The sequence below is a fragment of the Chelonia mydas genome, chromosome 26, assembly GCF_015237465.2.
Source record: "Chelonia mydas isolate rCheMyd1 chromosome 26, rCheMyd1.pri.v2, whole genome shotgun sequence".
NCBI classification, from domain to species: Eukaryota; Metazoa; Chordata; order Testudines; family Cheloniidae; genus Chelonia; species Chelonia mydas.
Genome location: NC_057859.1, coordinates 15,625,638 through 15,650,739, shown reverse-complemented (window position 1 = coordinate 15,650,739; position 25,102 = coordinate 15,625,638). Strand labels below are relative to the sequence as shown.

General features: G+C 48.4%; 1 protein-coding gene across 2 annotated transcripts in view; it reads left to right on the top strand.

Moving 5' to 3' along the window:
- The first annotated feature begins 4,459 nt into the window (after nt 1-4,459).
- The window catches only part of CKAP2L (cytoskeleton associated protein 2 like), a 34,271-nt gene continuing 13,628 nt past the window's right edge, over nt 4,460-25,102 (top strand). The window contains exons 1-4 of one of the 2 annotated variants that reach the window (XM_037886238.2): nt 4,460-4,588; nt 14,475-14,541; nt 20,435-20,501; nt 23,121-24,427. In XM_037886238.2, coding sequence (XP_037742166.1) covers nt 4,558-4,588; nt 14,475-14,541; nt 20,435-20,501; nt 23,121-24,427 — 1,472 coding nt within the window. In that variant the 5' untranslated portion in view covers nt 4,460-4,557. The remainder of the gene's footprint in view (nt 4,589-14,474; nt 14,542-20,434; nt 20,502-23,120; nt 24,428-25,102) is intronic. The other variant, XM_037886239.2, reaches the window with a different exon arrangement.

Sequence of the window (25,102 nt, the reverse complement as noted above, 5' to 3'; positions counted from 1 at the left end):
TTTAACCCTATTTCGGTCCTCCCACTCGAAGAAGAAGATCTCCTGTGACGGGGTAGCAACTGGGATGGTAAAGAAAGCATCTTTCAGATCAAGGACTGAAAAATGGGTATACTGTCCCCCCATAGAAGCCAATAAAGTATACGGGTTAGGGACAAGAGGGTGCAGAGTCTGAACCCATTCATTGACTGCCCTTAGGTCCTGTACCAGACGATACGTGCCATCAGGCTTCCGTACGGGTAGAATGGGAGTGTTCCAGGCTGACTGACATTCCCGGAGAATACCATACATCAGGAATCGATCTATAGTTTCCTGTAAACCTTCTCTGGCTTCCCTCTTGATTGGATACTGTTTTACTTGCACTGGGCCTTTCCCTGGTATGAGCTGAATAGTAATGGGGGTCTGGTGGGTGGCCTTTCCTGGGATCCCTGATGCCCACACGAGGGGGTACACCTGGTCTTCCCACGGGCTCCATTCTGGGGCTTGCATAGCTGAGGGCTCAACTGCAAGGGTCATGATCCATGCATTCTCAGGGGGTAAGGTAAGGGTTATTTCATCCTCAGTAAAATGCAGGGTGGCACCGAGGCGACAAAGCAGATCCCGTCCCAGCAGAGGTGTTGGACACTCAGGGAGGTATACCAGCTTGTGGGATATAGTCCTGTTTCCCAAAGCGCATTCCGCTGGGCTTACACTGGGCACTTGGTGTCTCTGCCTGTGGCTCCCACCACGGTAAGGGAATCTGCTACTGGCAGCTGAAGGGGTCGATTTACGGCAGTTTGTGCCGCTCCAGAGTCCACTAAAAAATCTATTTCTGAGCTTCCCACCCGCATCTTTACTCGGGATTCCGGGGGTAGGGTGGTCCGTCTCCCCTGACACCCCTATTCCTGCTCCGCCATCACCATCATAGACGCACCCCCCTTTTCTTTCCTCTTTGGGCACTCATTTTTCCAGTGTCCCTCTTGTCGACACAAGGCACACTGGTTGCGACCCAGTTGTCTCTCCTGCGAGCCCGGACGTCCTTGTCCACGGCCCCTTCCTCCCCGGCCACTTCCCTTAGTGCCGGCCTGTACCGCTGTTACCATCAGTCTCACTTGCTTTCTCTCATTCTCTGTCTCTCTCAGACTATAAGCTCGGTTTGCAGTCTCTAAGATTTGTGCCATGGTCATGCCCATTAAATCCTCCTTTTTTGTAACTTTCTCTTAATATCAGGGGCTGCTCTGCTCATAAAAATTCCCTTAATGATTGATTCAGTTGCCTGATCATCGGGGTCTGCATTAGTGTTCTGTCGAATCGTGTCCCGAATACGCTGTAGAAAGGCCCCTGGGCTTTCTTTTAAATCCTGCATTACTTCATCTGGCTTTGCCCAATTATTATGTCGGACAGCCGAGTGACGGAGTCCATGCAAAAGCAACTCCTTATAGGAGGTAAGGCGGGTCATATCCCCAGGATCATTTGGATCCCACCTGGGGTCTGCTTGGGGCACTTGTGCATCCGGGTCAGGGACATTAATATGATCCTGGTTGTACCGTTTCTGCGCCTCCTCCCTTGCCTTGAACACAACCTGTTGTCTTTCAACCTCAGACAATAGGGTTCGCAGGAGGATGTTACAATCATCCCAGTCCGGCTTGTGGCTGCTAAGACATCCCTCAAAAACTGAAATAAACCTGCTTGGGTTGGTGGAAAACTCTCCTGCTTGTGCTTTGAAAGCAGCCAAATTCACAGGGTTAAAGGGCGCATGAGTATAGACCTGCATAGTCGTAGCCGGACGCCTGTCCGATCCACACCGGGCAACTTTAGTTTCGGTGATCAAGGGGTATAGGCCAACCATTGGGGACTTACAAGGTGTGGGTGTAGGGGCCGAAGGGGACACCGGCTCTGCCATTACAGTGGGGGTGGGGTCTGGGGACTAACATTAGCTGTTAACGAACCAGCCGGAGTCAGATTACATTGTTGTAAAATATCTGGTCGAGTACATAAAGCCAAAAACAAATGTGCATACATATGTTCATTCCATTTCCTTGTTCTCTGACAGAACAGGAGTAACTGGAGGATCGTGTTGTAATTAATTGACCCTCCTGGTGGCCACCCCTCCCGGTCCTCTAGTTGATATTGAGGCCAGTCAACTGTACAGAATCGTTTTAATTGACTCTTAGTCATCAGATCCGCACCAAATACCTTCCAGTTTGCTAGAATGCATTCTAGGGGTGTACACTGTGCCCTAACCCCCGAGCTCTGTCCCTGTCCCATACCTACAGGGTAACTCTGGGCGTCCCCAGGTTCCAACAGAGCATACAATCCGGATTTCAAAAGGTTCCTACCTTATCCAAGGGACCGGTTCCTCACCGTCGCCCGCAGCTGCTCCTCCCCTATGTCCAAGGGACCGGTTCCCACAGCTGCTTCTCCACTATATGAGTGCGTTGCACCGTTGTGCCCTCCGGGGTCGATCAAATCGCATCTCCTCCGAGGCCCCCGATGAACTCACCGGTGCGCGCTTGTTGTCGGTTCTCGCCACAATCCTCGACCTCCAGGAGGGGTCCGGGCAAGGCTAAATAGCGGCCTCGTTGCCCACCCAGGGACACCAAAAGCTGTTGCCGGCACCCAGTGCCAGAGGCACACAACTGCAAGGTTCGTTGCCTGGTGTGTGTCACCCAATCATCACAACGGGGTGGAGAAGCAGAAAAGTTTATTTGCAGCTGCAAAGAAAGGTACAGGGAGAATAGAATCTCAAATCCTGCACACAGAGCAGGAAGTTACACAGGCTTTTATACATCCTTTCTTCAGCATACTTATCCAATAGCAAGCTGCCCTAAGTATCCATATAGCCAGCCAATCCAGTTCCCAGCTAGTTCCCTTGTTCTCTGTACCATCTGTTAAACCATACATAAAACTGCTTTATTCAGCATTGTTCTTCCATATCTGCCTTGTTTGGCCTTGTTTAGTTTCAGGCAGTCTGACTTTGCAACATATTGTTGCAGATCCTCAGCATAACTGCCGCAAGTGCTCAGGGGGAGGCGGGGGGGCACCAAGGACACTTGGGCCTAGTGCGAGGGGGCTTCATCGACACTCGTGGTCTTCCATCCCCTCGATTTACCTAGTGGCCATGCCCCAGTGTCCCCAAGAGAAGTGATTATTTCCCTCTATTTGGAACTGGTGAGGCCAGATCTGGAGTATTGCGTCCAGTTTTGGGGCCCCTACTACAGAAAGGATGTGGACAAATTGGAGAGAGTTCAATGGAGGACAACAAAAATGATCAAGGAGCTGTGGCTCATAACTTATGAGAAGAGGCTGAGGGAACTGGGTTTGTTTAATCTGCAGAAGAGAAGAGTGATAGGAGTCTTCAACTCGCTGAAGGGGGTTCCAAAGAGGTTGGAGCTCAGCTCTTCTCAGTGGTGGCAGATGATAGAACAAGAAGCAATAGTCTCAAGTTGCAGTGGGGGAGGTCTAGGTTGGATATTAGGAAACACTATTTCACTAGGAGTGTGTGAAGCACTGGAGGTGGTGGAAGGTCCATCCTTAGAGGTTTTAAAGGTCAGGCTTGACAAAGCCCTGGCTGGGATGATTTAGTTGGTGTTGGTCCTGCTTTGAGCAGGGGGTTGGACTAGCTGACCTCCTGAGGTCTCTTCCAACCCTAATCTTCTATGATCCCTGGCCCCACCCCAGAGCCTGCACCCCCAAATGGAGCCCTCCCCCTCCCACACCCCAACCCTCTGCCCCACCCCAGAGCCCCCCCTACACCTCAAACTCCTCATCCCCAGCCCCACCCCCATCCAGAGCCCACACCCCCTCCCGCACCCCAGCCCTGTGAAAGTGAGTGAGGGTGGGGGGAGAGCAAATGAGGGAGGATGGAGCAAGCAGCGGCAGGGCAGGAGTGTTATGGAATCCTAGAATCTCAGGGTTGGAAGGGACCTCAGGAGGTCATCTAGTCCAACCCCTGCTCAAAGCAGGACCAATCCCCAATTTTTTCCCCAGATCCCTAAATGGTCCCCTCAAGGATTGAACGCACAACCCTGGGTTTATCATGCCAATGCTCAAACCACTGAGCTATTCCACCCCTAACCAATGGTTTGGTTTTGTACCATTAGAAAGTTGCCAAGTATCAGAGGGGTATCCGTTAGTCTGTATCCACAAAAACAATGAGGAGTCTGGTAGCACTTTAAAGACTAAATATATCTGTTAGTCCTCATCAGAAAGTTGGCACCCGCAGCAGTGAGACAGTGCCTTGGGTGCAGTGTACAGCGCCGAGCGCCCTGATCCCAAGCCTGGCCTGCCGTCCCACAGCCAGCCCCGCCCCACTTCAGCCGGGCAGATGCCTTTCTCCCCGCCCCCTCAGAAAAGAGGCGGGAACGGAGCGCGCACCCCATGATTGACATCCCGCGGTCCCGCTCGCCGCGCCTCGCAAACTAATCGCCGGCGCCGCGGACGGCCTCAAGCTCGTCTTCTCTCCTATTGGCCGCTTCGAACGCGGCGCTGGCCAATGAGCGCGAAGGAACAGTCTGCCGTGGGAAGGGCGGGGCAGGCAGGGGCGCCTTGCCGGGCTGCGGCGGAGAGCTCGGGGGCGCCATGGGGCGGACGAGGGCCACGGCCGCCCAGGGTGAGTGCGGGGTGGGAGCCCTGGTGCCCCCCGGCTGGGGCTGGGGCTGGGGCTGAGGGGGAGGAAGGGCTCCGGGCTGAGGTGCGGGGGCGCGGCAGGGAGGGGCGCCTCCTCCCTCAGGGGCCTGCGCGGCGCGGGCGGCCCCGTCTCTGGTCGCCGGGCTGTGGGGCGCCCGCCCCCAGCTTCTGGGAGAGGCCGGGCTGCGTGCGGGCCCGGGGCGCTGCCGGGCGGGAGCGGCGGCGGCGGGTCAGGGGCGGGTGGGGCAGCCGTGCTTCTCGTGGCGTGTATAGGAGCCGCTGCAGCATGTTGCTGTGCCCCGCTTGTCTTGCGTCCCCCCTTCGCTCCCTTGGAAACGGCTTGTTTCCAAAATCCCGCCCAAAAACGTACAGGTGTCACAGTCCCGCTGTTTCTGAACGCTTGCTGACTCTCTCACTGTAGCATAGAAGTATAAAACCAACTGGCATATAAATATAAATATTGTACTTACATCTCAGTGTCTGGTATATAGAGCGATATAAATATTTCCTTGTCGATATGAAATTTTAGTTTGTACTCGGGATGTAAGAGGTTAACTGATAAGCTTGATGCTTATTGGTTTCTGTTAATGGTTAAACTCTGGCCAGGTAGCTTGGGGCTGCTGGCCGCAGGTGCCCAGGGTCCCTCTGGGCTGCCGGACCTGCTGCTGCCTGGCATCCCTGCGTGCTTGGGGTCTCTGGGCTGCGGGACCCTGGGCGGGGGGCCAGTGACTGGGACCCCTAGTTCCCCAGGTAAACATTTAATCATGTAACCGATAGAATTTTAATCGGTTACATGGTTACTGTTTTTACATGCTACTTACATCCCTAATTTGTACTGACTTTGCTAGTGTTTTTTATGTAGCCTGTTGTAAAACTAGGCTAATATCTAGATGAGTTGATGTACTCCCTAGAAGACCTCAATGTATCCCCATGGGTACACCTGGTACTAGTCTAATGAACCACTGCTCTAGTCTAATGCCTCATTCTGTTTCCACCTTGAATTCCCTTTATGCCAAACGCCTGAACACTGAACTGTTGTTTTTTCTTTTTTTCTTTTATGTTTTTTGGTCAATAAACACATTTGTGTGTGCCGTACTGGACTAATACCTTCCCCTATATTCACAGTCAGGCACCCAAACTGCTGCACTAGGGCATTCTCTCCAGAATGATGTTGCCTCTTTATTTTATGGGACTCAAATTAAGGGTGTCTCTGTTTCCTTATGTTTTGCCCCATCTGTCTGTCTGTAGTCTCTAGTCTTATAGTAGGTTGTAAACTCTTTCGGTCAGGGATTATCTTTTAGTTCTATTTGCACAGCATTTGGCACAACAGTATACTGGGGGTTCCTAGGCACTATGGTAATGCAAATAATGAAATGGAAATAGCTATATACTTCAATGACAGACATCTTTGGGCTGGTCTACACTAGTGAGGTACTGCAGGGATTCAGCTGGGTTAGGGTTGGCAGCTGGTTGAGATATCACTTGGGGCTGGTTGCCCGAGGCTACTCGGCTTGGGCATCCAGCTGCCCAATGTCCGGTCTCCCCACATACAAAACACTGCAAGGTAGGGGGGGCGGTGGGGTCGGGACCAGGACCAGATTGAAAGGGCAGTGAGGTACTATAGGGAATCAACTGGCCATGATTCTGTCCCTACTAGGCTTTTGGGCCTTGCACCTGCAGTTCTTTTGGGTATGTCCGAGACACCCACAGTTATAACAGGTTACATTATTTTTTGCTGTTACCACAAATGCAGTGGTTGTACACAGCACCTGGTTACATTGAGTGCTAAATAAAAGGCTCCATATTCCAGCTGCCTGAGCCTTCTGTACTGCCCATTGGTGGGGGTGTGACTGCTCTTGACTCAGCTGTGACTCATGTTCTTACTCTAGGTCCAGGATATTGAATTCACCCAAATTGAAATGAAGGTGATTGAAGGCCTGAAAATTGGCAATGAATGTCTGAGTAGCCTGGCTTTTTATATCTTTAGCTTGTCTGGCTTCACATTCAGAGGCCTACATATAGATGGATTCATAATCAGAGCCTGGATTCACTCCCAAGTTAAGGGCTATTTGCAGGTGGGAGTTAAAACCTTCCTTTAGCATTTTTAGAAACACCTGATCAGTTTTCTTTGGATTGGCAATGCCTGCATTACTTGAATACATTTCCCATTTTCGCACACAATATTGAGCAGCAGGTTCATCCTTGTCTTGTACGCATCTCACTATTAGTCCCCAATTACTGGCTCTGTTCCCCAAGGTGTTTTGGATGGCTTCCTTAAAATCAGTGCGGGCATGAATCATATCATTTTCTGATTTAAATTTGACAGAGGCCCAAGTGCCATTCCGGTGCTCTTCTGAGAGGCTCTTGACCCATTAAAGGTCGAGGCATTTAGCCTTAGTTAGGATATGAAGATCCCTGGGATGTAATGTATAGGTGGTAACCATCTGACTTATTTTTTTCAAAAATTTGGATCTTTGGGCTTTAAATCAGGGAGATTTTTCAGTAAGCCTTTCATTTCTTCTGTGCGGAGAGGAGTGTAATTATAAGTATAATTACAGCTCTGGAGCACCCATGGAGTTGGCGCCTATGGAAGGAGGATTTATTCATGGTACCAGGAAGACTGGTAAACAGCTTCAAAGCTGTGGGGTTACAGTGACCAATTATATACCTTTTTTTTATCACTTCATTTGCATTTATTTTGTTCTTACAGAGGCAAACATTGTTTCAGAGACAGAGAACACACTTAACATCACAGTGACAGGAACAGAACATACGCATCAAACTGTTTTGATTGCATTAATTATTCATGACTACTTTAAGGCAAAGGGGTGGGGGTAAGTGTTTACAGATATCCGGAGGGCTGTGAAGGGAGGGTTTGTTCTGTTCTAAGAGCTGAGTTACCAGGCGGACATTTGACCATATAAGTTTATCAAGTGTTTACAGTTGTCAGTGTCCTTGGGCTTCCGATGTTTCTGCTTGTTAGTTACGTGGGTTTCTGTCTCATGACTAACTGAATTTTAACTGTTGCCTAACATCACTGAGGTTTGTCTAAAGAGTTTGAAATTAAGCGTTAGCCTACAAAGAAGAGAAAATTGTGCTCTTTTTGGTTAGTTTGCATAAATAAAGGTTAGGAGTTTTATATTTTTTCTGGTTGTCTTTTTAATATTAGACATCCGGTCTTGTCTAGCCCATTTTTAGTAGAGGACTCTGGATGAGTAGAGAACTAGTGACTTATGACTTAAGAAGATGAAAATTAAATAACTGAGGGAGAAGAAATTTTAGGCAAGACTCACTGTGATGCTCTGTACCTCGGGGGGAACACCCAGCACCCCCATGTTCATCCTTGTAAAATGATTGTGTGGTATCTAGTGCAAAGTGTGTCATGTCGGGTGTCTTCAGAAGGCTCATGATGCACTGAGCATTGTTATAGTGATGTTACCATAATTGTTGTTACAGCAATGTTATAGTAATGTTATAGGTTATAATTTCATGTATATAGTTAGGAGGCTGAAATTGTGTCTTCATGGCTTAAAATAAGCCCAGGCAAAAACTCTCCAAGAGCAAAGAGGCAGTTCACACCTCATCAGGGCATGTATGGGACAAACCCAGTCCAGCCTCACAGGAGCCCTAGGCCAGTGTCCTTTGCAGCAACAAAGGATCTGTTGGACTCTCAAGTGAGTCACACACCCCCTTCTTTTGGTCAGTTTGGGACTGTGATGAGGTAATGCTCACCTGACTCTGAAGAGTGGGGGCAAAGCCAAGAGGGAAGAAAGAACATGATAAAAGGGAGAGATGTTTGCCATGCTTCCTCTCTCTTCCACCTACATCTACAGACACCACACAAAGTGACTAAAGCACTGATCAAAGGGGAGAGCCTGGCTGAAGGGCAACCAGCCAGCCTATGGTGAGAAGCATCTAAGGCAGAGGTGGGCAAACTACGGCCCGTGGGCCACATCTGGCCTGCGGGACCCTCCTTCCCGGCCCCCTAAGCTCCTGGCCCTGGAGGCTAACCCCCGGGCCCTCCCCCACTGTTCTCCGTTCCCCTCAGCCTTGCGCTCTGGGTTGCCGGGAAGTGCAGTTGCAGAGCCACGGCCTGACCCGGTGCTCCAGGCAGCACAGTAAGGGAGCCGGGGGGGGGGGTGGTGGTCAAGGGCGGGGGTGTGGATAGGGGTCTGGGCGGTCAGAGGGCGGGGAACAGGGGGGTTGGATGGGGCAGGGGTCCGGGAGGGCAGTCAGGAAGGAGCGGGGGGGTTGGATGGGGCGGCAGGGGGCAGTCAGGGGTGGGGGGGGACAGGGAGCAGGGGGAGTTGGATGACGCAGGAGTCCCAGGGAGCTGTCGGGGGACGAGAAGCTGGGGGTTCGGATAGGAGGTGGGGGCCGGGCCACGCCTGGCTGTTTGGGGAGACACAGCTGCCCCTAACTGGCCCTCCATACAATTTTGGAAACCCGATGTGTCCCTCAGGCCAAAAAGTTTGCCCGTCCCTGATCTGAGAGCTTGGCTACACTTGCAAGTAGAGTGCATTAAAGCAGCCCAGGGTACCCTAACCCCTGATGTGTTCACACTGGCAAGGCACGTAGAGCGCCCGGACTCCGCGGCTGGAGCGCTCCTGATAATCCACCTCTATGAGAAGCAGAACGCTTGCTGGGCCCCAGCTGGAGCATTGCGGCACCACTGTGGATGCCCTGGTCTATTAGTGCGCTCAGATCGGCCTCCAGTAGTGTCCCACAATGCCTGTTCTAGCCACTCTGGTCATCCCTTTGAACTCTACTGCCCTGCCCTCAGGTGACCAACTGTCAGACCCGCCCTTTAAATTCTCTGGGAATTTTGAAAATCCCCTTCCTGTTTGCTTAGCCAGGCATGAAGTGCTCTTGGTGAATCTTTCCAGGTGACCATGCCTCCACCTGCTAGGCGATCCCCAGTATGGAGCGATGGCGAGGTGCTGGACCTCCTCAGTGTTTGAGGGGAGGAAGCTGTCAGGTCCCAGCTGCACTCCAGCTGTAGGAATTACAGTACCTTCTGGCAGATATCAAGGGACATGATGGAAAGGAGCCATGAGCGGGACACACTGCAGTGCAGGGTTAAAGTGAGGGAGCTGCGGAATGCCAACCACAAAGCGCAGGAGGCAAACTGCCACTCTGGTGCTGCCCCCGTGACCTGCCGTTTCTACAAAGAGATGGACGCAATACTTGAGGGCGACCCCACCTCCACTCTGAAGACCACCATGTACACTTCAGAGCCCAGTTCAACAAGGCAGGAGGAGGAAAGCGGGAGCAAGGGTGCTGAGAAAGAGAGGGACAGCCTGGCATCCCTAGATGCATGCAGCCAGGAGCTGTTTTCAAGCCAGGAGGAAGGTAGCCAGTTGCAGCGGACGGTGCTTGGGGAAGAACAAACAGCAGAGGAGGTTCCCGGTAAGCAGCTTTTATTTTGGGAAGGAAGTTGTTTGGTGCGGGCTCTTGGGGCTAGGAGGGTAGGGCTGCATGCACGCCTTGATGCGGAATAGGGCATTGATGTGCTCTCTCACAGCGTGGTAATTGGCCTCAGTGATCTCTTCAAAGGTCTCATGCAGAAGCTGGGCAATCCGCTTGCGCAGGTTCCTTGGCAGAGCTACTGTGCTCCTTGTCCCAGTAAGGCTAACATGTCCGCACCACTGTGCCGTGATGGGCTGGGGGGACTATTGCTGCACACAGGCAAGTTGTATATGGGCCAGAGCGGAAGCCGCATTGTAGTAGAAGACCCTCCCTTGCTTCCCAGGTCACCCTCAGCAGCGAGATATCTTGCAGGATGAACTCATCCTGTGGAAAATGTGGGGATAGTGTTCAGTATAAGGTCCTCCTGCAGTTGTTGGTTCTCCCCAAGGCACAGAACCCCAGAGGACAGTACGGCCGTAAAACAATCAGTCCCCCTTGCCCCTGTGCTTACTCACCATTTTGGGACTCCTGTGGGTTATGTGCGCTCGCTTTGGGACGGGCAATTTCTTCTATTGTGTACACTGTACTTGTCTTTAAGTACGTCCGAATCATTGCTCTGTCTGGTGTGAACAATGCTGCCTACGTTAAGTGTTGCATTTTGGCTTTACAGATGCAACCTTGAGATCCCAGTCATCCTTGTTATCAACGACCGAAAGACTCCAAAAAGTCAGAAAGCATCCGTGAAGAAGCAAAGAGGACATGCTGCATGAAGTCATGCAGCAGTCCTTAATGAAAATCGAAAAGTGCAGGAGTGGGAGGAGAGTGAAAGGAGGGTCCACCAGCAGAATGCAGATAGCTCGCACCAAAGCACGGAGCGGCTGCTAAGCATCATGGAGCGCCAAGCAGACTTGATACAGGCACTCATAGCACTGCAGGCGGAGAACTTCCATGCTTGCGCCCCCCGCAGCCCTTCTCCCAAAACTTTCCCTTGTGCCCCCATGTCACCGCCAACCCACTTTTTCCAACATCCGGGTTCTTATCGCCACCAGCTGCCTCCAACACCTGTAGCTTCACCACCCAGCGCTGCAAACTACGACCCTTACCCACTGCACTGAACCCCCATCGCCATGCATTTTAGCCAGTCTGAAGTGCAGCACTCATTGCATAGCACTCCAGACACGAAGGCTGAGTATGATAACAGGACATACACAAATCCATGATTGTCCTGTTCCCCACCCCACTCCCTTCCCTCGTGCCACACAGCACAGATGTGTCATTCCGTTTCTGTTTTCCAAGCAGTTGTGTTTCTTTTCAATAAATGAATTTTTTGGCTTTGAAAACATTCTTTATTACTGCATTAAGTAAAAGATACCATAGCCCAGGAAAGCAACAGGCACTGCAAGTCAGTGCATCATACGTAGCAAACACAGATTCCTACTAACATTGGAACTGCTGCACTTCACTCCCGTGCAGGGCACCAGACATTACTGGTGGCTTTCAGCCTCAAATTGCTCCCTCAACGCATCGCTAATCCTTGCAGCCCTGCGCTGGGCCCCTCTAATAGCCCTGGTCTCTGGCTGTTCAAATTCAGCCTCCAGGTGTTGAACCTCCGAGGTCCATGCCCGAGTGAATCTTTCACCCTTCCATTCACAAATGTTATGGATGGTACAGCATGCAGATGTAACTGCGGGGATGATGTCAGCGGCCAGGTCCAGCTTCCCATACAGACAGCACCGGCGGCCCTTTAAATGGCCAAAAGCACACTCCACAGCCATTCTGCACCGACTCAGCCTGTTGGTGAACCACTCCTTGCTGCTGTCAAGGCTCTCTGTGTAGGGTTTCATGAGCCACGGCATTAAAGAGTAAGTGGGGTCTCCAAGGATCACAATGGGCATTTCGACTTCCCCTACGGTGATCTTCTGGTCTGGGAAGAAAGTCCTGGCTTTCAGCTTCCTAAACAGGCCAGTGTTCCGAAAGATGCATGCGTCATGCACCTTTCCAGGCCAGCCTGCGTTAATGTCAATGAAACGCCCACAGTGGTCCACAAGCACCTGAAGAACCATAGAGAAACATCCCTTCTGATTTATATGCTAGGTGGGCTGGTGCCAGAATTGGAATGTGCGTCCCATCTATCACCCCTCAGCAGTTAGGGAAACCCATTTGTGCAAAACTGGGCACAATGTCATGCATGTTACCCAGAGTCACGGTTTTTCTGAGCAGGATGCGAATAACGGCCCTGCAAACTTGCATCAACACGATTCCAACAGTTGACTTTCCCACTCCAAACTGGTTAGTGACCGATCAGTAGCTGTCTGGAGTTGCCAGATTTCAATAGTCACCCAGTTCTCCACTGGCAGGGCAGCTCTCGATCTCGTGTCCTTGCGCCGCAGGGTGGGGGTGAGCTCAGCACACAGTCCCATGAAAGTGGCTTTTCTCATCTGAAAGTTCTGCAGCCACTGCTCATCATCCCAGACTTGCCTGACGATGTGATCCCACCACACAGTGCTTGTTTCCCGAGCCCAAAAGCGGCGTTCCACTGTGGTGAGCATGTCCGTGAATGCCACAAGCAATTTCATGTTGTATGCATTATGCGAGTCGACATCGTCAGACTCCTCACTGTCAGTTTGTAGCTTAAGGATTAACTCGACTGCAATTCGTGACATGCTGGCGAGACCCATCAGCATATTCCTCAGCAGTTCGGGCTCCATTCCTGCAGACCGAAAGGGAAGACAGCGCGCGCAGTACAAAAAATGTTGAAAGATGGCACCAAGTGTGGATGGAATCACAGGGATTGCTGGGATGTGAAGCGATGCATCACGGGGCTTTGGGACAGGACCCAGAATGCCCCGCCCCCTTCCCACAAGCCACAGCGCCAGAATGGGAAGAGCTGCTCTGTGGGATAGCTGCCCATAATGCACCACTCCCATGCCGCTGCAAATGCCACAAATGTGGCCACGCCAGTGCACTTGCAGTTGACAGTGTGAACACACTGCAGCACTTTCCCTGCTGCAGTCTCTGAGGGCGGGTTTAACTCACAGCACTCTGCATCTGCAAGTGTAGCCATGCCCTAAGATTGTAAGGATGCTGGAAGTGTTAAAATCAGCTTAGAACGCGTTCTGCTTTTATTTCATTTGGCCAAATCCGACTTGTAATGCTTTGACTTATAATCACTTAAAACCGATCTTTCGTAGTTAATAAATTTGTTTGTTCTACCAGAAGCAGTGCGTTTGGTTTGAAGCGTGTCAGACTCCCTTTGGGCTAACAAGCCTAATAACATATCAATATCTTTGTTAAACTGACAAACTTATATAAGCTTGCAGCGTCCAGCGGGCATACCTGGACACTGCAAGACAGAGGTTTCCTAGGGTTGTGTCTGGGACCGGAGATATTGGCTAGTGTCATTCAGTTGCACAATCCAAGGAGCAGCTTACATGCCAGAGGCTGTGCAAGAACAGCCTAGGAATGGGGGTTCTCACAGCAGAGCAGGGTAAGGCTGGCTCCCAGAGTCAAAGATTGGAGTAACCTAGCAGATCACTGGTCCAGATAATACCAGAGAGGAATGTCACACTCACTTTGGGGGTGGGGGAAAGCATCTGTTAACTCATTTTAGTTAACATGTTTGTTATGCTAGTGCCTAAGGGCCAACCCCATTGTGCTAGGCGCTGTACAAACAGTAGTAGATGATTTCTGCCCCCAAAAGCTTACAATCTAAATAGATAGGACAGACACCAGGTGGGGCAAGGGGTATAACAGACAAACAGAGTGAACTATGTGATGGCAGCAAACGTCATGTTAGGCTTTGTCTACACTAGCACTTTTGTTGGCAAAATTTTGTCGGTCAGGGGTGTGAAAAAACCACCCCGCTCACTGACATAAGTTTCACCAACCAAAGCGTCAGGGTGGACAGCGCTATGTTGGAGGGAGAGTGTCTCCTGCCGGCATAGCTACTGCTACTCATTGGAGGTGGTTTAATTATGCCGGCAGGAGAGCTCTCTCCCACTGTCATAGAGCTGCTACACAGGAGCCCTTTGCCTCTGTAAGGTCCGTAGTGTAGACATAGCCTCAGTTCTCCTTTTTAGTTTAACCTTTGAACAATTCAGCACAGCACCATCCTGCCCTGTACTCCCAAAATCACCCCAAACAAAACAAACTTTCATGTGAAAGATGAGACCTTGTTTTGTTATGTCTTATAGAACTCAAGTCTTACTTTCAGATGTTAGCTTGAATATTAACACCACAAATGTAAACTAGTTTTATGGTACATCCATTTCGTGACATATTTCTAGGAATAGTGTCACCTAGTGCAGTCAGCAGAGAAGGGAGCCCAAGAGATGTTTTAGGGTAAAATAATTTAAATGTGAATTAAAACAAATCAGCCACTCTCATTAATATGTTAGAAATATTAAGTCCTATGATTTTTTTTAAAATGTATATTATACTTTACTGTGATCTCGTTGCAGAAGAGCGGCAGAACAAGCTTCAGGAGTATTTAGCAGCTAAAGGAAAGCTGAAATGTCCAAATACAAAGTGAGTTTGAACAAATTTTTAATTGAATCCTGTCTTGCTTGCTAATATTTAACTTCAGAATTCTCAGTTAATGATTAGCTGAGAATTCCTGTTTCCCTGTGCTTAGCTGCCCCCTATAATTACAAAGAGGAACATATTTTAGTACCCCGGTTCTCAAGTTGTGGGCCCCACAGAGTTGCTGTCACAAAACAGAATCATCTCTTCTTAGTTATAGCCTCTTCATGTATTTTTTGAGTCTTTTTGCCCAATTAAAGGGATATAGTTGACTCAAATTACGCTCGTCCGAATATGTTGACTATAGTTAGACCTTAGATTACTGTAACTGAAAAATTAATCACCCTGTGTATTTGACAAAAAAATCTTATTCGTTGTGAGTTAGGGCTCAATCCTGGAGTAGGATTTCTGAGGACAGACTCTTATGCTTAAGGAAATCCTGTTGGAGGACAGCGGCCTTGGTCAGTTTCCCTTGTTTCTGTGGGGGTCTCTCTCAGAAAAACGTTTCACTTTTTAAAAATGAGGTTGTAAAGCCACAATTGGCAGATGGAGTCGTGTGGGAGGGAGCAGGTGTAGAACCTGAAATTGTTGTTAATTCACCTTTTAAAAAAAAAGACTAGATTTCTAGTTGACTTTCAACTATATTCTGTGTAAATGCTTTGTCTGTCTTTAATTGAGGTTTGTAAATTGCACAATGACTGCATTTTGTGCCTGATGCCAACATTAGAGAGGTAGTAAAAATATAGGGGAGCAGAACCTAATAACGGTGACCTGGAGAGAATAGAGCAGGGGAATTTGAAGGTGATATGGGGAGATTTGGTGCTAATATTTTTAAAGTCATGCTCCCAAGGAGAGGAAGCAAATAGCTCAGATAGTGTGAGGTGGTAGAGGAGAGGCATTAGAGACTTTCTCATCTTGACTCTTTAATTCTGGCATAATATTCAGTTGACAGGTACTAGTACTATGGCAAAAGTGAGTCCTTTTTGTAAAATAAATAAATAAATAAAAATAAAAAAATTCATACATGTTTGTGGGGTGATGAGGAATAAGGGCTGGGAGCCAGGGTTAGAAAACTACTCCCTGCCTTTCAAATAATGGCCCAAAATTGAATCCATATGTTGCCTGTGGTAGTGGAGGGCCTCGAGGGCTGCATGGCTTGGCGGTTTCTAAAGATCAGAAATACAGCTTAGTAGGGAAGGGAGAAAATCCATCATCTTTCAGTCACTTAGTCAGTGCACAGTTATGATCAGATATATATTCTCTATCTAGGCCCTTGTATCCCACCATCCAAGTGGTATCTGAGCAAAAATTAATCTCTCTAGAAATTCCTGTTGAGTTGGTAATCTTTATTAATATTGCACTACAGTTTGTCATGCTGTCTGGAGTGGCTCCTGACCCTGAGTCCCTCTCTTAGGGCGGACACCCCAAGCTGGTGGTGTGTTCTATAATTAGATTTCACCAAGCCAGTAATAAATGTGAACTCCTGGATCACTATACGAGTCTTATTATGGAGTCACAGACAATCCCCTTAGGGCAGGGGTGGGGCACCTTTTTTCTGTTGGGGGCCACTGACCGACAGAAAAATCAGTCATGGGGCCCACACAGCCCTGTCGGGGGAGTAGGGGGGGGGCCGTCAGGGCTTCCACTAGGCTCTGGGGTGGGGCCAGAAATGAGGGGTTCAGGGAGCGGGCTAGGGTAGGGGGTTGGGGTGCAGGCTCTGGGAGGGGATTGGGGTGTGGGAGGGGGCTCAGGGCTGGGGCAAGGGGTTGGGGTGCAGGAGGGGGCTCATGGCTGGGGCAGGGAGTTCAGAGTGGACGTGCAGGCTCTGCGAGTGAGTTAGGGTGGGGGAGGGAGTTTTGACCTTGGACAGGGGGTTTGGGGTGGGTGTACGTTCTCTGGGAGTGGATTGGGGTGCAGGAGGGGGCTCAGGGCTGGGGCCGGGGGTTGGGGTGCAGGAGGGGGTGAGGGGTGTGGGCTCTGGCCAGGTGCCGTTTACCTCAGGTGGCAGCGCAGCGGGCTCCTCTCCCTGCCTTAGCCCTGTGCCACTCCTGATGTGGCCAGGCGGCTCTGTATGGTGCAGGCAGGGATAGGCGCACATGGACTTGGAGCTTCCCTGATCACCCCTGTGCCTAGAAAGGGCTGCAGAGATAGCTGACCGGCAGGCCTGGCATCCTAGCTTCCCCACACAGTGGAGCGAGCCAGCGCTTGCAGTTCCAGCCCCATGGAGGGGGCACCGAGGCTCAGGGCTTCCAGCCAGTGCCAGATGAAATTGCCGCAGGCCAGATGAAATTAAGTAGGGGGCTGGAGGTTCCCCACCCCTGCCTTACGGTATGTCTACATTGGTAAGTTTTTATGCCAAAAGTTATACCATTTTTAAAGCACTTCAATTAAAAGTGCTGTTGCATGTCCACACTAGCTCCTTGTGTTGCTGGAGCAGCTGTGGTAGCTATTCCACTATGCAACTGGCCGCAGGGTGCTTTGGGAAGGATTTGCAATGCCTCACGGGGCAGGTACAGCCTCACATGATGTAGGTTTCTCAATTCCATTGCCAGCTGCTTTTCAACTGACGTGGGGGGGGGACAGTGTGTGACAGCAAGTGTGTGTAGGGGGAGAAGACAGACATCGTGCGTTGCGGGAGAGTGTTGGCATGCTGTCTCATAAATTCAGACAGCCACTGGAAGTAATCAGTCCTGAGACATGGGGAGGGGGAGACCCCAACCTCAGCCCCCCCTCCCCCCCCCTGCATAGCACAGTCTCTCTCACTGTCACACATACATATGCACCCCTGCCTGCCTCTGTTCCTATTGTGGGAGATAGCAGGAGCATTCCTCAATAATGATTTGCTTTATGTCCCAGAGCAGCACAGCAGCCCAGGCTGTCAGAACATCAGAAAGGAGCTTTGAAAGGGGAGGGATGCATGCCTGCAGGGCTGCTGAGTTCAAAACAATGAGCAGAGTGGTCACTGCAGGCATTGTGGGACACTTCCGGAGGCCAATTGCAGTGATAAAAGCAGCCAAGGCGTTCACACTGGCACTACAGCATTAAAGCCTCAGCGCAAAAGGCCTTATGTCTATCATTGGGATGGTTTTATTACAGTGCTGCAACTGAGGAGTTTGGGTGCAAAAAATGACTTGTCAGTGTAGATGCCACTTTGTTTCAGTGCAAAAAGCTGACTTTTTTAGTGCAAAAACTTGCAAGTGTAGACAAGGCCTTAGACTCTCCAGTGTATCTTGCCACCCAGACAAAATTGGACTTTGTGATAAAATGGTTGGTTACACCAAAAATCACATCACATTTAGGTTGCTTCTAGTCGCAAGAGACTAGTCACTTACGCTAAATCAACTGGTGCTCTATATCTTACACTCAAGACAGCGCTGGTAGTCAATTCTATAGTAAACTAAGTTTTATTAGCTAAGAAAGGGAAATAAGAATTATTGAGAGGTTAAAGCAGGTAAAATATATTGACAGATAAGTCACAGTTTGTCATTCCAAATGGTGGCAGTGATATAATAAACTGTCAGTTTCCCAAAAGTCTTTTCAGGATACTCTGATTGTCTCTGGGGATTTCTGCTTTGTGTCTGGTGCACTTCCCTGTAAGAGTCCAAACAATCCAGAGATGAAAGATCTTTCTTTGAATCCATACTTATAGCTTCTTCTCACAGAAAACAAGCTGACAGTGTTAGTACCCACATGGGCTTTTCCTTTGATGACCAAGGAATGCATTTTGGGTCTTTGACCTCGGTCATCTCACACAATGACCACTTGCTTTGAAATTAGTACTTTTCTGTTAAAGTTCTTCATTTGCATTTCACAAGGTGTCCTTGTCCTTTGATGGGTTATTTTGTTACAGGGATATACACAATGTAAATGTTTGCTACCACATTATTACAGGATACAGATAAGTGAAAACAATGCAAGAAACGTCCCATTCATTCTCATGAAGTTTAAACACCAAATACACTCTCATACTGTGACAGGTTCCCCGGGGTGCAACCTGGAACTGGGGTACCACTGAGCCCTCTGGCTTACCAACCTGGGCTCCTTCTCACACTGTGATGCTGTTACAAACTGCAAACCTCTCCAGGTACTGCACTTAACACATCATCAAGCAGCTGGAGCTCAGTGGTCACCCTTTCAAAATCTTCAGCAAGATGTCTGTACTTTAAGAGAGAGGATGTGCTGTGGTTTAAGCCGGTGGAGCTGAGGACCAAGTGGGGCCACAAAGGACAAATCACAGAGCCGCTAGGGACTCATGGTCACATGAAGTGTCATTTTGATGGGCCGCTGAAATCCCAGGACACAGTGCTGCTGAATCTGTACAAGTGCATCTTTCCTAAATGGTCTTATGACCCGCATGTGCCGGAGCTGGTACCGTGGGTGAGAAACTAACAGCAACTCCCTATGCAGGACCTGGAGATGGAATAACCCTCCAGGCCTAACATGGCTGCTGTGGTTCTCACCTTCTGCACCCCACGTGGGTGCTTGGCTGTTTCAAGCCTCATGAGAAGTAGGGAGAACTGCCCTGGACATGTTAGTGCTGTGCCTTTCCTGGGGTTTGTATCCAGCATTCATGCTGGCTGCTGCAGCATTAGATCTGGCTCACAACTGCCTATGCCCTAGCCTCAAATGCCAGTTTATTTCAATGGTAAATATATCTTCACTTCAATTAAAAAAAAAAATCCATAGGCAGGGACGCACCAAGCTGTGATACATGAATGCTTTTGCCAACCACACATGAACCAACAATAAAGAGGCTCCAGCCAATTCCACACAGCTCCCCAGTCTAGGACCCCAGAACTGTACCGTCTTGCCCTGGACAGAAGCCTGACCAGTGTAAGTTTATAACCCAGTCCACCATTCCTTTAGTGTGGAGAGGACATGCACCAGCTCTTGTTCCTGAGCAGATTTCCCAGGCACTTTATGCCAAAACACATTGTTTTAGGTAAAATACAAAACAGATTTATTAACTACAGAAAGATAGATTTTAAGTGATAAGTAATAAGCATACAGATCAAAATTGGTTACCCAAGAAATAAAAGTAAAATCACAATTTGAGTTCTATAAACTAGACATGATTTAAATCAAGCAGTGTCTCACCCTAATGGTATAGTTCCTTCATACACAGGGGGTGGGAGTTCTCTTTTCATCCTCGGACTGCCTCCCCAGTTCAGTCTTTGTTCTCCAGATATGTTTCCAGGTGTTGAGTTGTGAGGGGAGTGAGGACAAACGATGATGTCACTTCCCCATTTTATAGCTTCTTCCAGCTTGCTGGAAAGATCCTTTGCTATGATGTGAGGCAAGCAGTCTCAATAGGTGCTCTCTCTGAGAAGTCTCCATTGTATATGGTTCCTGGGACAGTCCTTGTGAGTATGTATTCCCTTTAATGGGCCATTAACGCACCTGGTTCCTCCATTGTTGTACCTGAAAGGCTGGATGTGAGTGTTTCCAACTTCACAACAGTTTGCAGTAACACACACATAGCAAAACTCCATAACTCCACATACAATGATAGCATATACAATTCCACAGGATATTAATGTTCAACAGATTAAGACTTTTAAAATGATACCTTACAAGAAGTGCTTTGTACAAAACATATCATAATCCTATCACCATGGTAAATATGGGGTTGCCAGCGTGTTACTTTAGGGTACAGAGTGTCACACATACATTTAACAATCACTTTGATCTATACTAATACATAAGTGAATTGACCTGGGGCTCTGGCTTGAGCTGGCACCTGGTCTGCCAGTGTCACAGAGTTGACTAACTGATCTCTGCTATTAAAAAGCTTCTCAGAAACTACTAACACTAAAACTGCTTTTGAATTGTTGCCTAATGTTTAATCCTTCATCCAACACCCTGTTTGGTACATTGATATTTTGTTTGATTTCTATAGACCCTATTTAAAGGACCGGACCAATCAGCCAAATCCACAGTTACCACCACTTTCTAAATCAGGGCCTGTAAGTAGAAAAGACCTTTCTCTTATGACACTCTAGTTTTGTATTCTATGTTGGAATCAGCCCAGACATGGTTAGGGGCTCTGTAGAAACACACAATAAGAGCCACACCATCAGGGGCTCGTTCACCTGCACATCTCGCAATGTGATATATGCCATCATATGGTGGCACATATCAGGATGGTGTGGATTGCACCCTCAGCAAGTTTGCAGATGACACTAAACTGGGACGAGAGTTAGATACATTGGAGGGTAGGGGTAGGATACAGAGGGCCCTAGACAAATTAGAGAATTAGGCCAAAAGAAATCTGATGAGGTTCAACAAGGACAAGCGCACAATCCTGCACTTAGAACGGAAGAATCCCATGCACCGCTACAGACTAGGGACCGAATGGCTTGGCAGCAGTTCTGCAGAAAAGGACCTAGGGGTTACAGTGGACGAGAAGCTGGATGAGAGTCAACAGTGTGCCCTTGTTGCCAAGAAGGCCAGTGGCATTTTGGGATGTATAAGTAGGGGAATTGCCAGCAGATCGAGGGACGTGATCGTTCCCCTCTATTCGACATTGGTGAGGCCTCATCTGGAGTACTGTGTCCAGTTTTGGGCCCCACACTACAACAAGGATGTGGAAAAATTGGAAAGTGTCCAGCGGAGGGCAACAAAAATGATTAGGGGACTGGAACACATGACTTATGAGGAGAGGCTGAGGGAACTGGGATTGTTTAGTCTGCAGAAGAGAAGAGTGAGGGGGGATTTGATAGCTGCTTTCAACTACCTGAAAGGGGGTTCCAAAGAGGATGGATCTAGACTGTTCTCAGTGGTAGCTGATGACAGAACAAGGAGTAATGGTCTCAAGTTGCAGTGGGGGAGGTTTAGGTTGGATATTAGGAGAAACTTTTTCACTAGGAGGGTGGTGAAACACTGGAATGGGTTACCTAGGGAGGTGGTGGAATCTCCTTCCTTAGAGGTTTTTAAGGTCAGGCTTGACAAAGCCCTGGCTGGGATGCTTTAGTTGGGGATTGGTCCTGCTTTGAGCAGGGGGTTGGACTAGGTGACCTCCTGAGGTCCCTTCCAACCCTGATATTCTGTGATTCTGATATGCCAGCAGTGCCCCTCTGCCATGTACATTGGCCAAACTGCACAGTCTCTATGGAAAATAATAAATGGACACAAATCAGACATCAAGAATTGTAACATTCAAAACTCAGTAGGAGAGCACTTCAATCTCCCTGGACACTCAATAACAGACTTAAAAGTGGTGATTTTTCAACAAAAACCCTTCAAAAACAGACTTCAATGAGAAACTGCAGAACTGGAATTAATTTGCAAACTAGACACCAACAAGTTAGGCCTGAATAAAGACTAGGAGTGGCTGGGTCACTACAAAAAGTAATTTTCCCTCTGTTGATATTCACCCCTTGTCAACTGTTTAGAATAGGTCCCTTCCACCTTGATTGAATTGGCCACATTAGCACTGACCCCTCCACACACACACACCCCAACTTGGTACGGAAACTCCCATCTTTTCATGTGCTGTAATATATATACAGCTTACTGTATTTTTCACTCCCTGCATCTGATGAAGTGGGTTTTAGCCCACGAAAGCTTATGCCCAAATAAATTTGTTAGTCTGTAAGGTGCCGCAAGGACTCCCGTTGTTTTTGCTGATACAGACTAACACGGCTACCCACTCTGAAACCTGACACAATAAAATGGATTCCTTGCCCTAAAGAGATTAGTGTCAATGGAGTGCTAGCTAGCTTGGCATAAGAGGCAATTAAATACAAATCTTTTCTTACTAAATATATTAAAAATGCTGAAGACCTCTAGTCACTAAGCATTAAATTCAGACTTTAAAATATCATCGTTATAGCTCTTTCCTTCTGGAAACATGCCAATATGCTTGTTGTTTCAGCCACTGCTAAGATAGAGTTATCTCTGGGGTGAAACACCAGCTGTCTACCAGGGTAGCAACGCTGCACAGAAGTTCAGAACTGAAAGTGTGGATTACATCCAAACAAAACTAAACCACCTTAAATGGCTATTTTTAAATGATTTTTGTTCTCCTTTGGGTGATTGTCAACATACATATTCCACTGTTGGTATGTGCATGCCTAGTGCACTTGAGCTGGAGGCTTTTGGTCAGCAGTCCCTGTTGGACTGGCACATGTATGTATTGGGATAGTACTCCAACACTGAGTACAATGCATACATTCCCAAGCTTTAAAAACTACCCTGTTTGCAAGGCTCTTGTGCCTTTTAATGATGGATGCACTTAGTGCCTCATTTGCTTAGAAGATGGGCACATCACAGACTTCTCTAAGTGCACTCAAAAGTTGAGTCTCCTCTCAGGATGCACCTTATGGAGAGGTCTATGCATGTGGCCTCTGATATTGAAAACTTCAGGACAGCTGTGTCCATTACTCTTTCATGTAAACAGCTACCACAGGGCCTCTGTGCGATAGAGAATGGGTGTGGAAAGAGGGCCCAAGGATTGCAAACAAGAAAGAACTATCTCTCAAATGTATATGAAGTATGAACTCCTGATCTAATTTTGAATCTGGGGGTGGATTCTATTCATTTCTCTTATTTTTAAGACTAATGTTTATCCTCTCTCTCCTCAGGTTGTCCAGCCCAAGAAGGATGTGTTCTCAAAAGTGTCCAAACACATACCGAAGGATCATGCACCTGCTGTCAAAAATACAAGAAGTGCAGGTCATGCTCTTCAGCACAGGTCCTCAAATGCCCCTGGGTCCCAGAGGCCAAAGACTGTACCTCCCAACCTTCTGGGAAAGAGTACAGGGCCACCTGCCAACCTTCTGCCAAACAAAAGCCATTGTGTGCAACTGAACAGAATGGCATCATCTTCTACCTGTCATCAGTTAAATCAAATACAGGAGACTGGGAAATCTGAAAATCCGGGGACAGTCACAGATCAAAGGGCTGTAATGTTGACCCAGACTGGAAAAGATCCCCAGTGTGGGGAGCACCACTCAGTAACTGAGAATTTGCAAAAAATGGTAGACTGTGATAAAGTAAACCTTCCTAGTAAAACCACTCTAGAATCTTCTGAGAACAGGACAGAGTCTGGGCTGGACATCAAAGTACAATCTAGGACTGGTTTAAACAAGCCAGAGAGGAAAATAGGTTTGGTTCACAGACATACCTTGGGCATAGCTCCAAGGAACAATGTGGGTCTGAAAGACCGAGTTACTGCCTGTTGGACCAGTAAGGAACTAATTCAGAATAAACTAGCAAAATCTCCACCTGGCTGTAAAATCATGTGTCCTCAAAGACCAAGCAGCAAAGCCCTGGGGTCAGTGCCTCCTTCCCAGATATTTACTGTTTCTAGAACTTGGCTATCCAAGAAATCAGGTGCAGAAAAACAGTGTCTACGTCCCAGTTTTGTGAGGCAAAACACAGTGAAATTACAGGCAGTTGGAAGGCTCGGTCTTGGAAGACAGCCCACACAAAAGCAATATGTGAAGCACTCAAGAACATGTAAAACTCCTGGTGCTCTGGAAGTTGGAAGGTCCAAACAACAGGCTAGAGCTGGACAAGATTTGAAACTGACAAGGTGTCCCATAAATTCTCATGTTTCCAAGAGGCCCTCTGTGATGGAACTGAAAGCAAAATCAAAACCCATGTCAGAAAGACCCAATTCAAAAACAAGTGGCACAGCCAACTGGCAAATGAATGCAACAAAAGGGAAGCAGTGCATTAAAGACTTGAAGAAAGCTTCTCAGACTTGTAATACAAAATCCAAAAGCACTCTCCCCAGAAATTGTACTGCAAGCACATGCATGTCCAGAGACCAAGCCAGTGTTGGCAGGCTTAGGAATATGAGAGAAACACCCAAGCGAGAGCTGTTAAGGGGAAGAGAGGTTCCGGGTAATCAGGATCCCAAGACCCCAGCTGCTGAGAATCGCAAGTAAGTAACTTCCTTTCTGGTTCTCTCCTCATTTCTCTCCTGCCTGTAACCCTGAACATGGCAGCTAATCTGTTTCCTCACTCCTTCACCAAGCCAAGTTGTCTTCATGGAGAGACAGGAGGTAATGCCTCTTCAGAGTCAACCCAAAGGAGATGAGCTCCTGCCTCATGGTGGTAAGGGCTCTGCTTTACCTTTCTGCTGCCTCCCTCTCCAAGAGGGGGTCAAATGCCCTGGCTGGGCCTCTACCTTCTCCCCCACCCCACTGGTGCAGTAACTGTGTCTAATTCAGCTACTGATACCTCTTGAAGGAAGTTTCTCTTCAAGAGAAAGCTTACTTATTGCTAAATTAGATACAGCCATCCTGAGGCAGAATGAGATGCTCGAGGTTCATTTGTTTACCAGGATCCCAGTGTTTTTCCACCTCTCAGATGGATGCTTCCCACCAGATTTCGTCCACAATTTGGATATGTATTAAACTGCAGTATTCTGTCAGTACCCTTCTAAACAACACTGTGAATAAGAGATAAGGGCTCAGTATTTCCCATGCAACAAGCAATATCTAAAACATATGCGGGAAATGCAGCTCTTTGAATTGTAGTCAGTGCATTGTTTGAGGTGGTCTGCTGAAAGCAGGCTAGGGTAAATCCTATTGTCTGGGATATGGACAGATCCGGT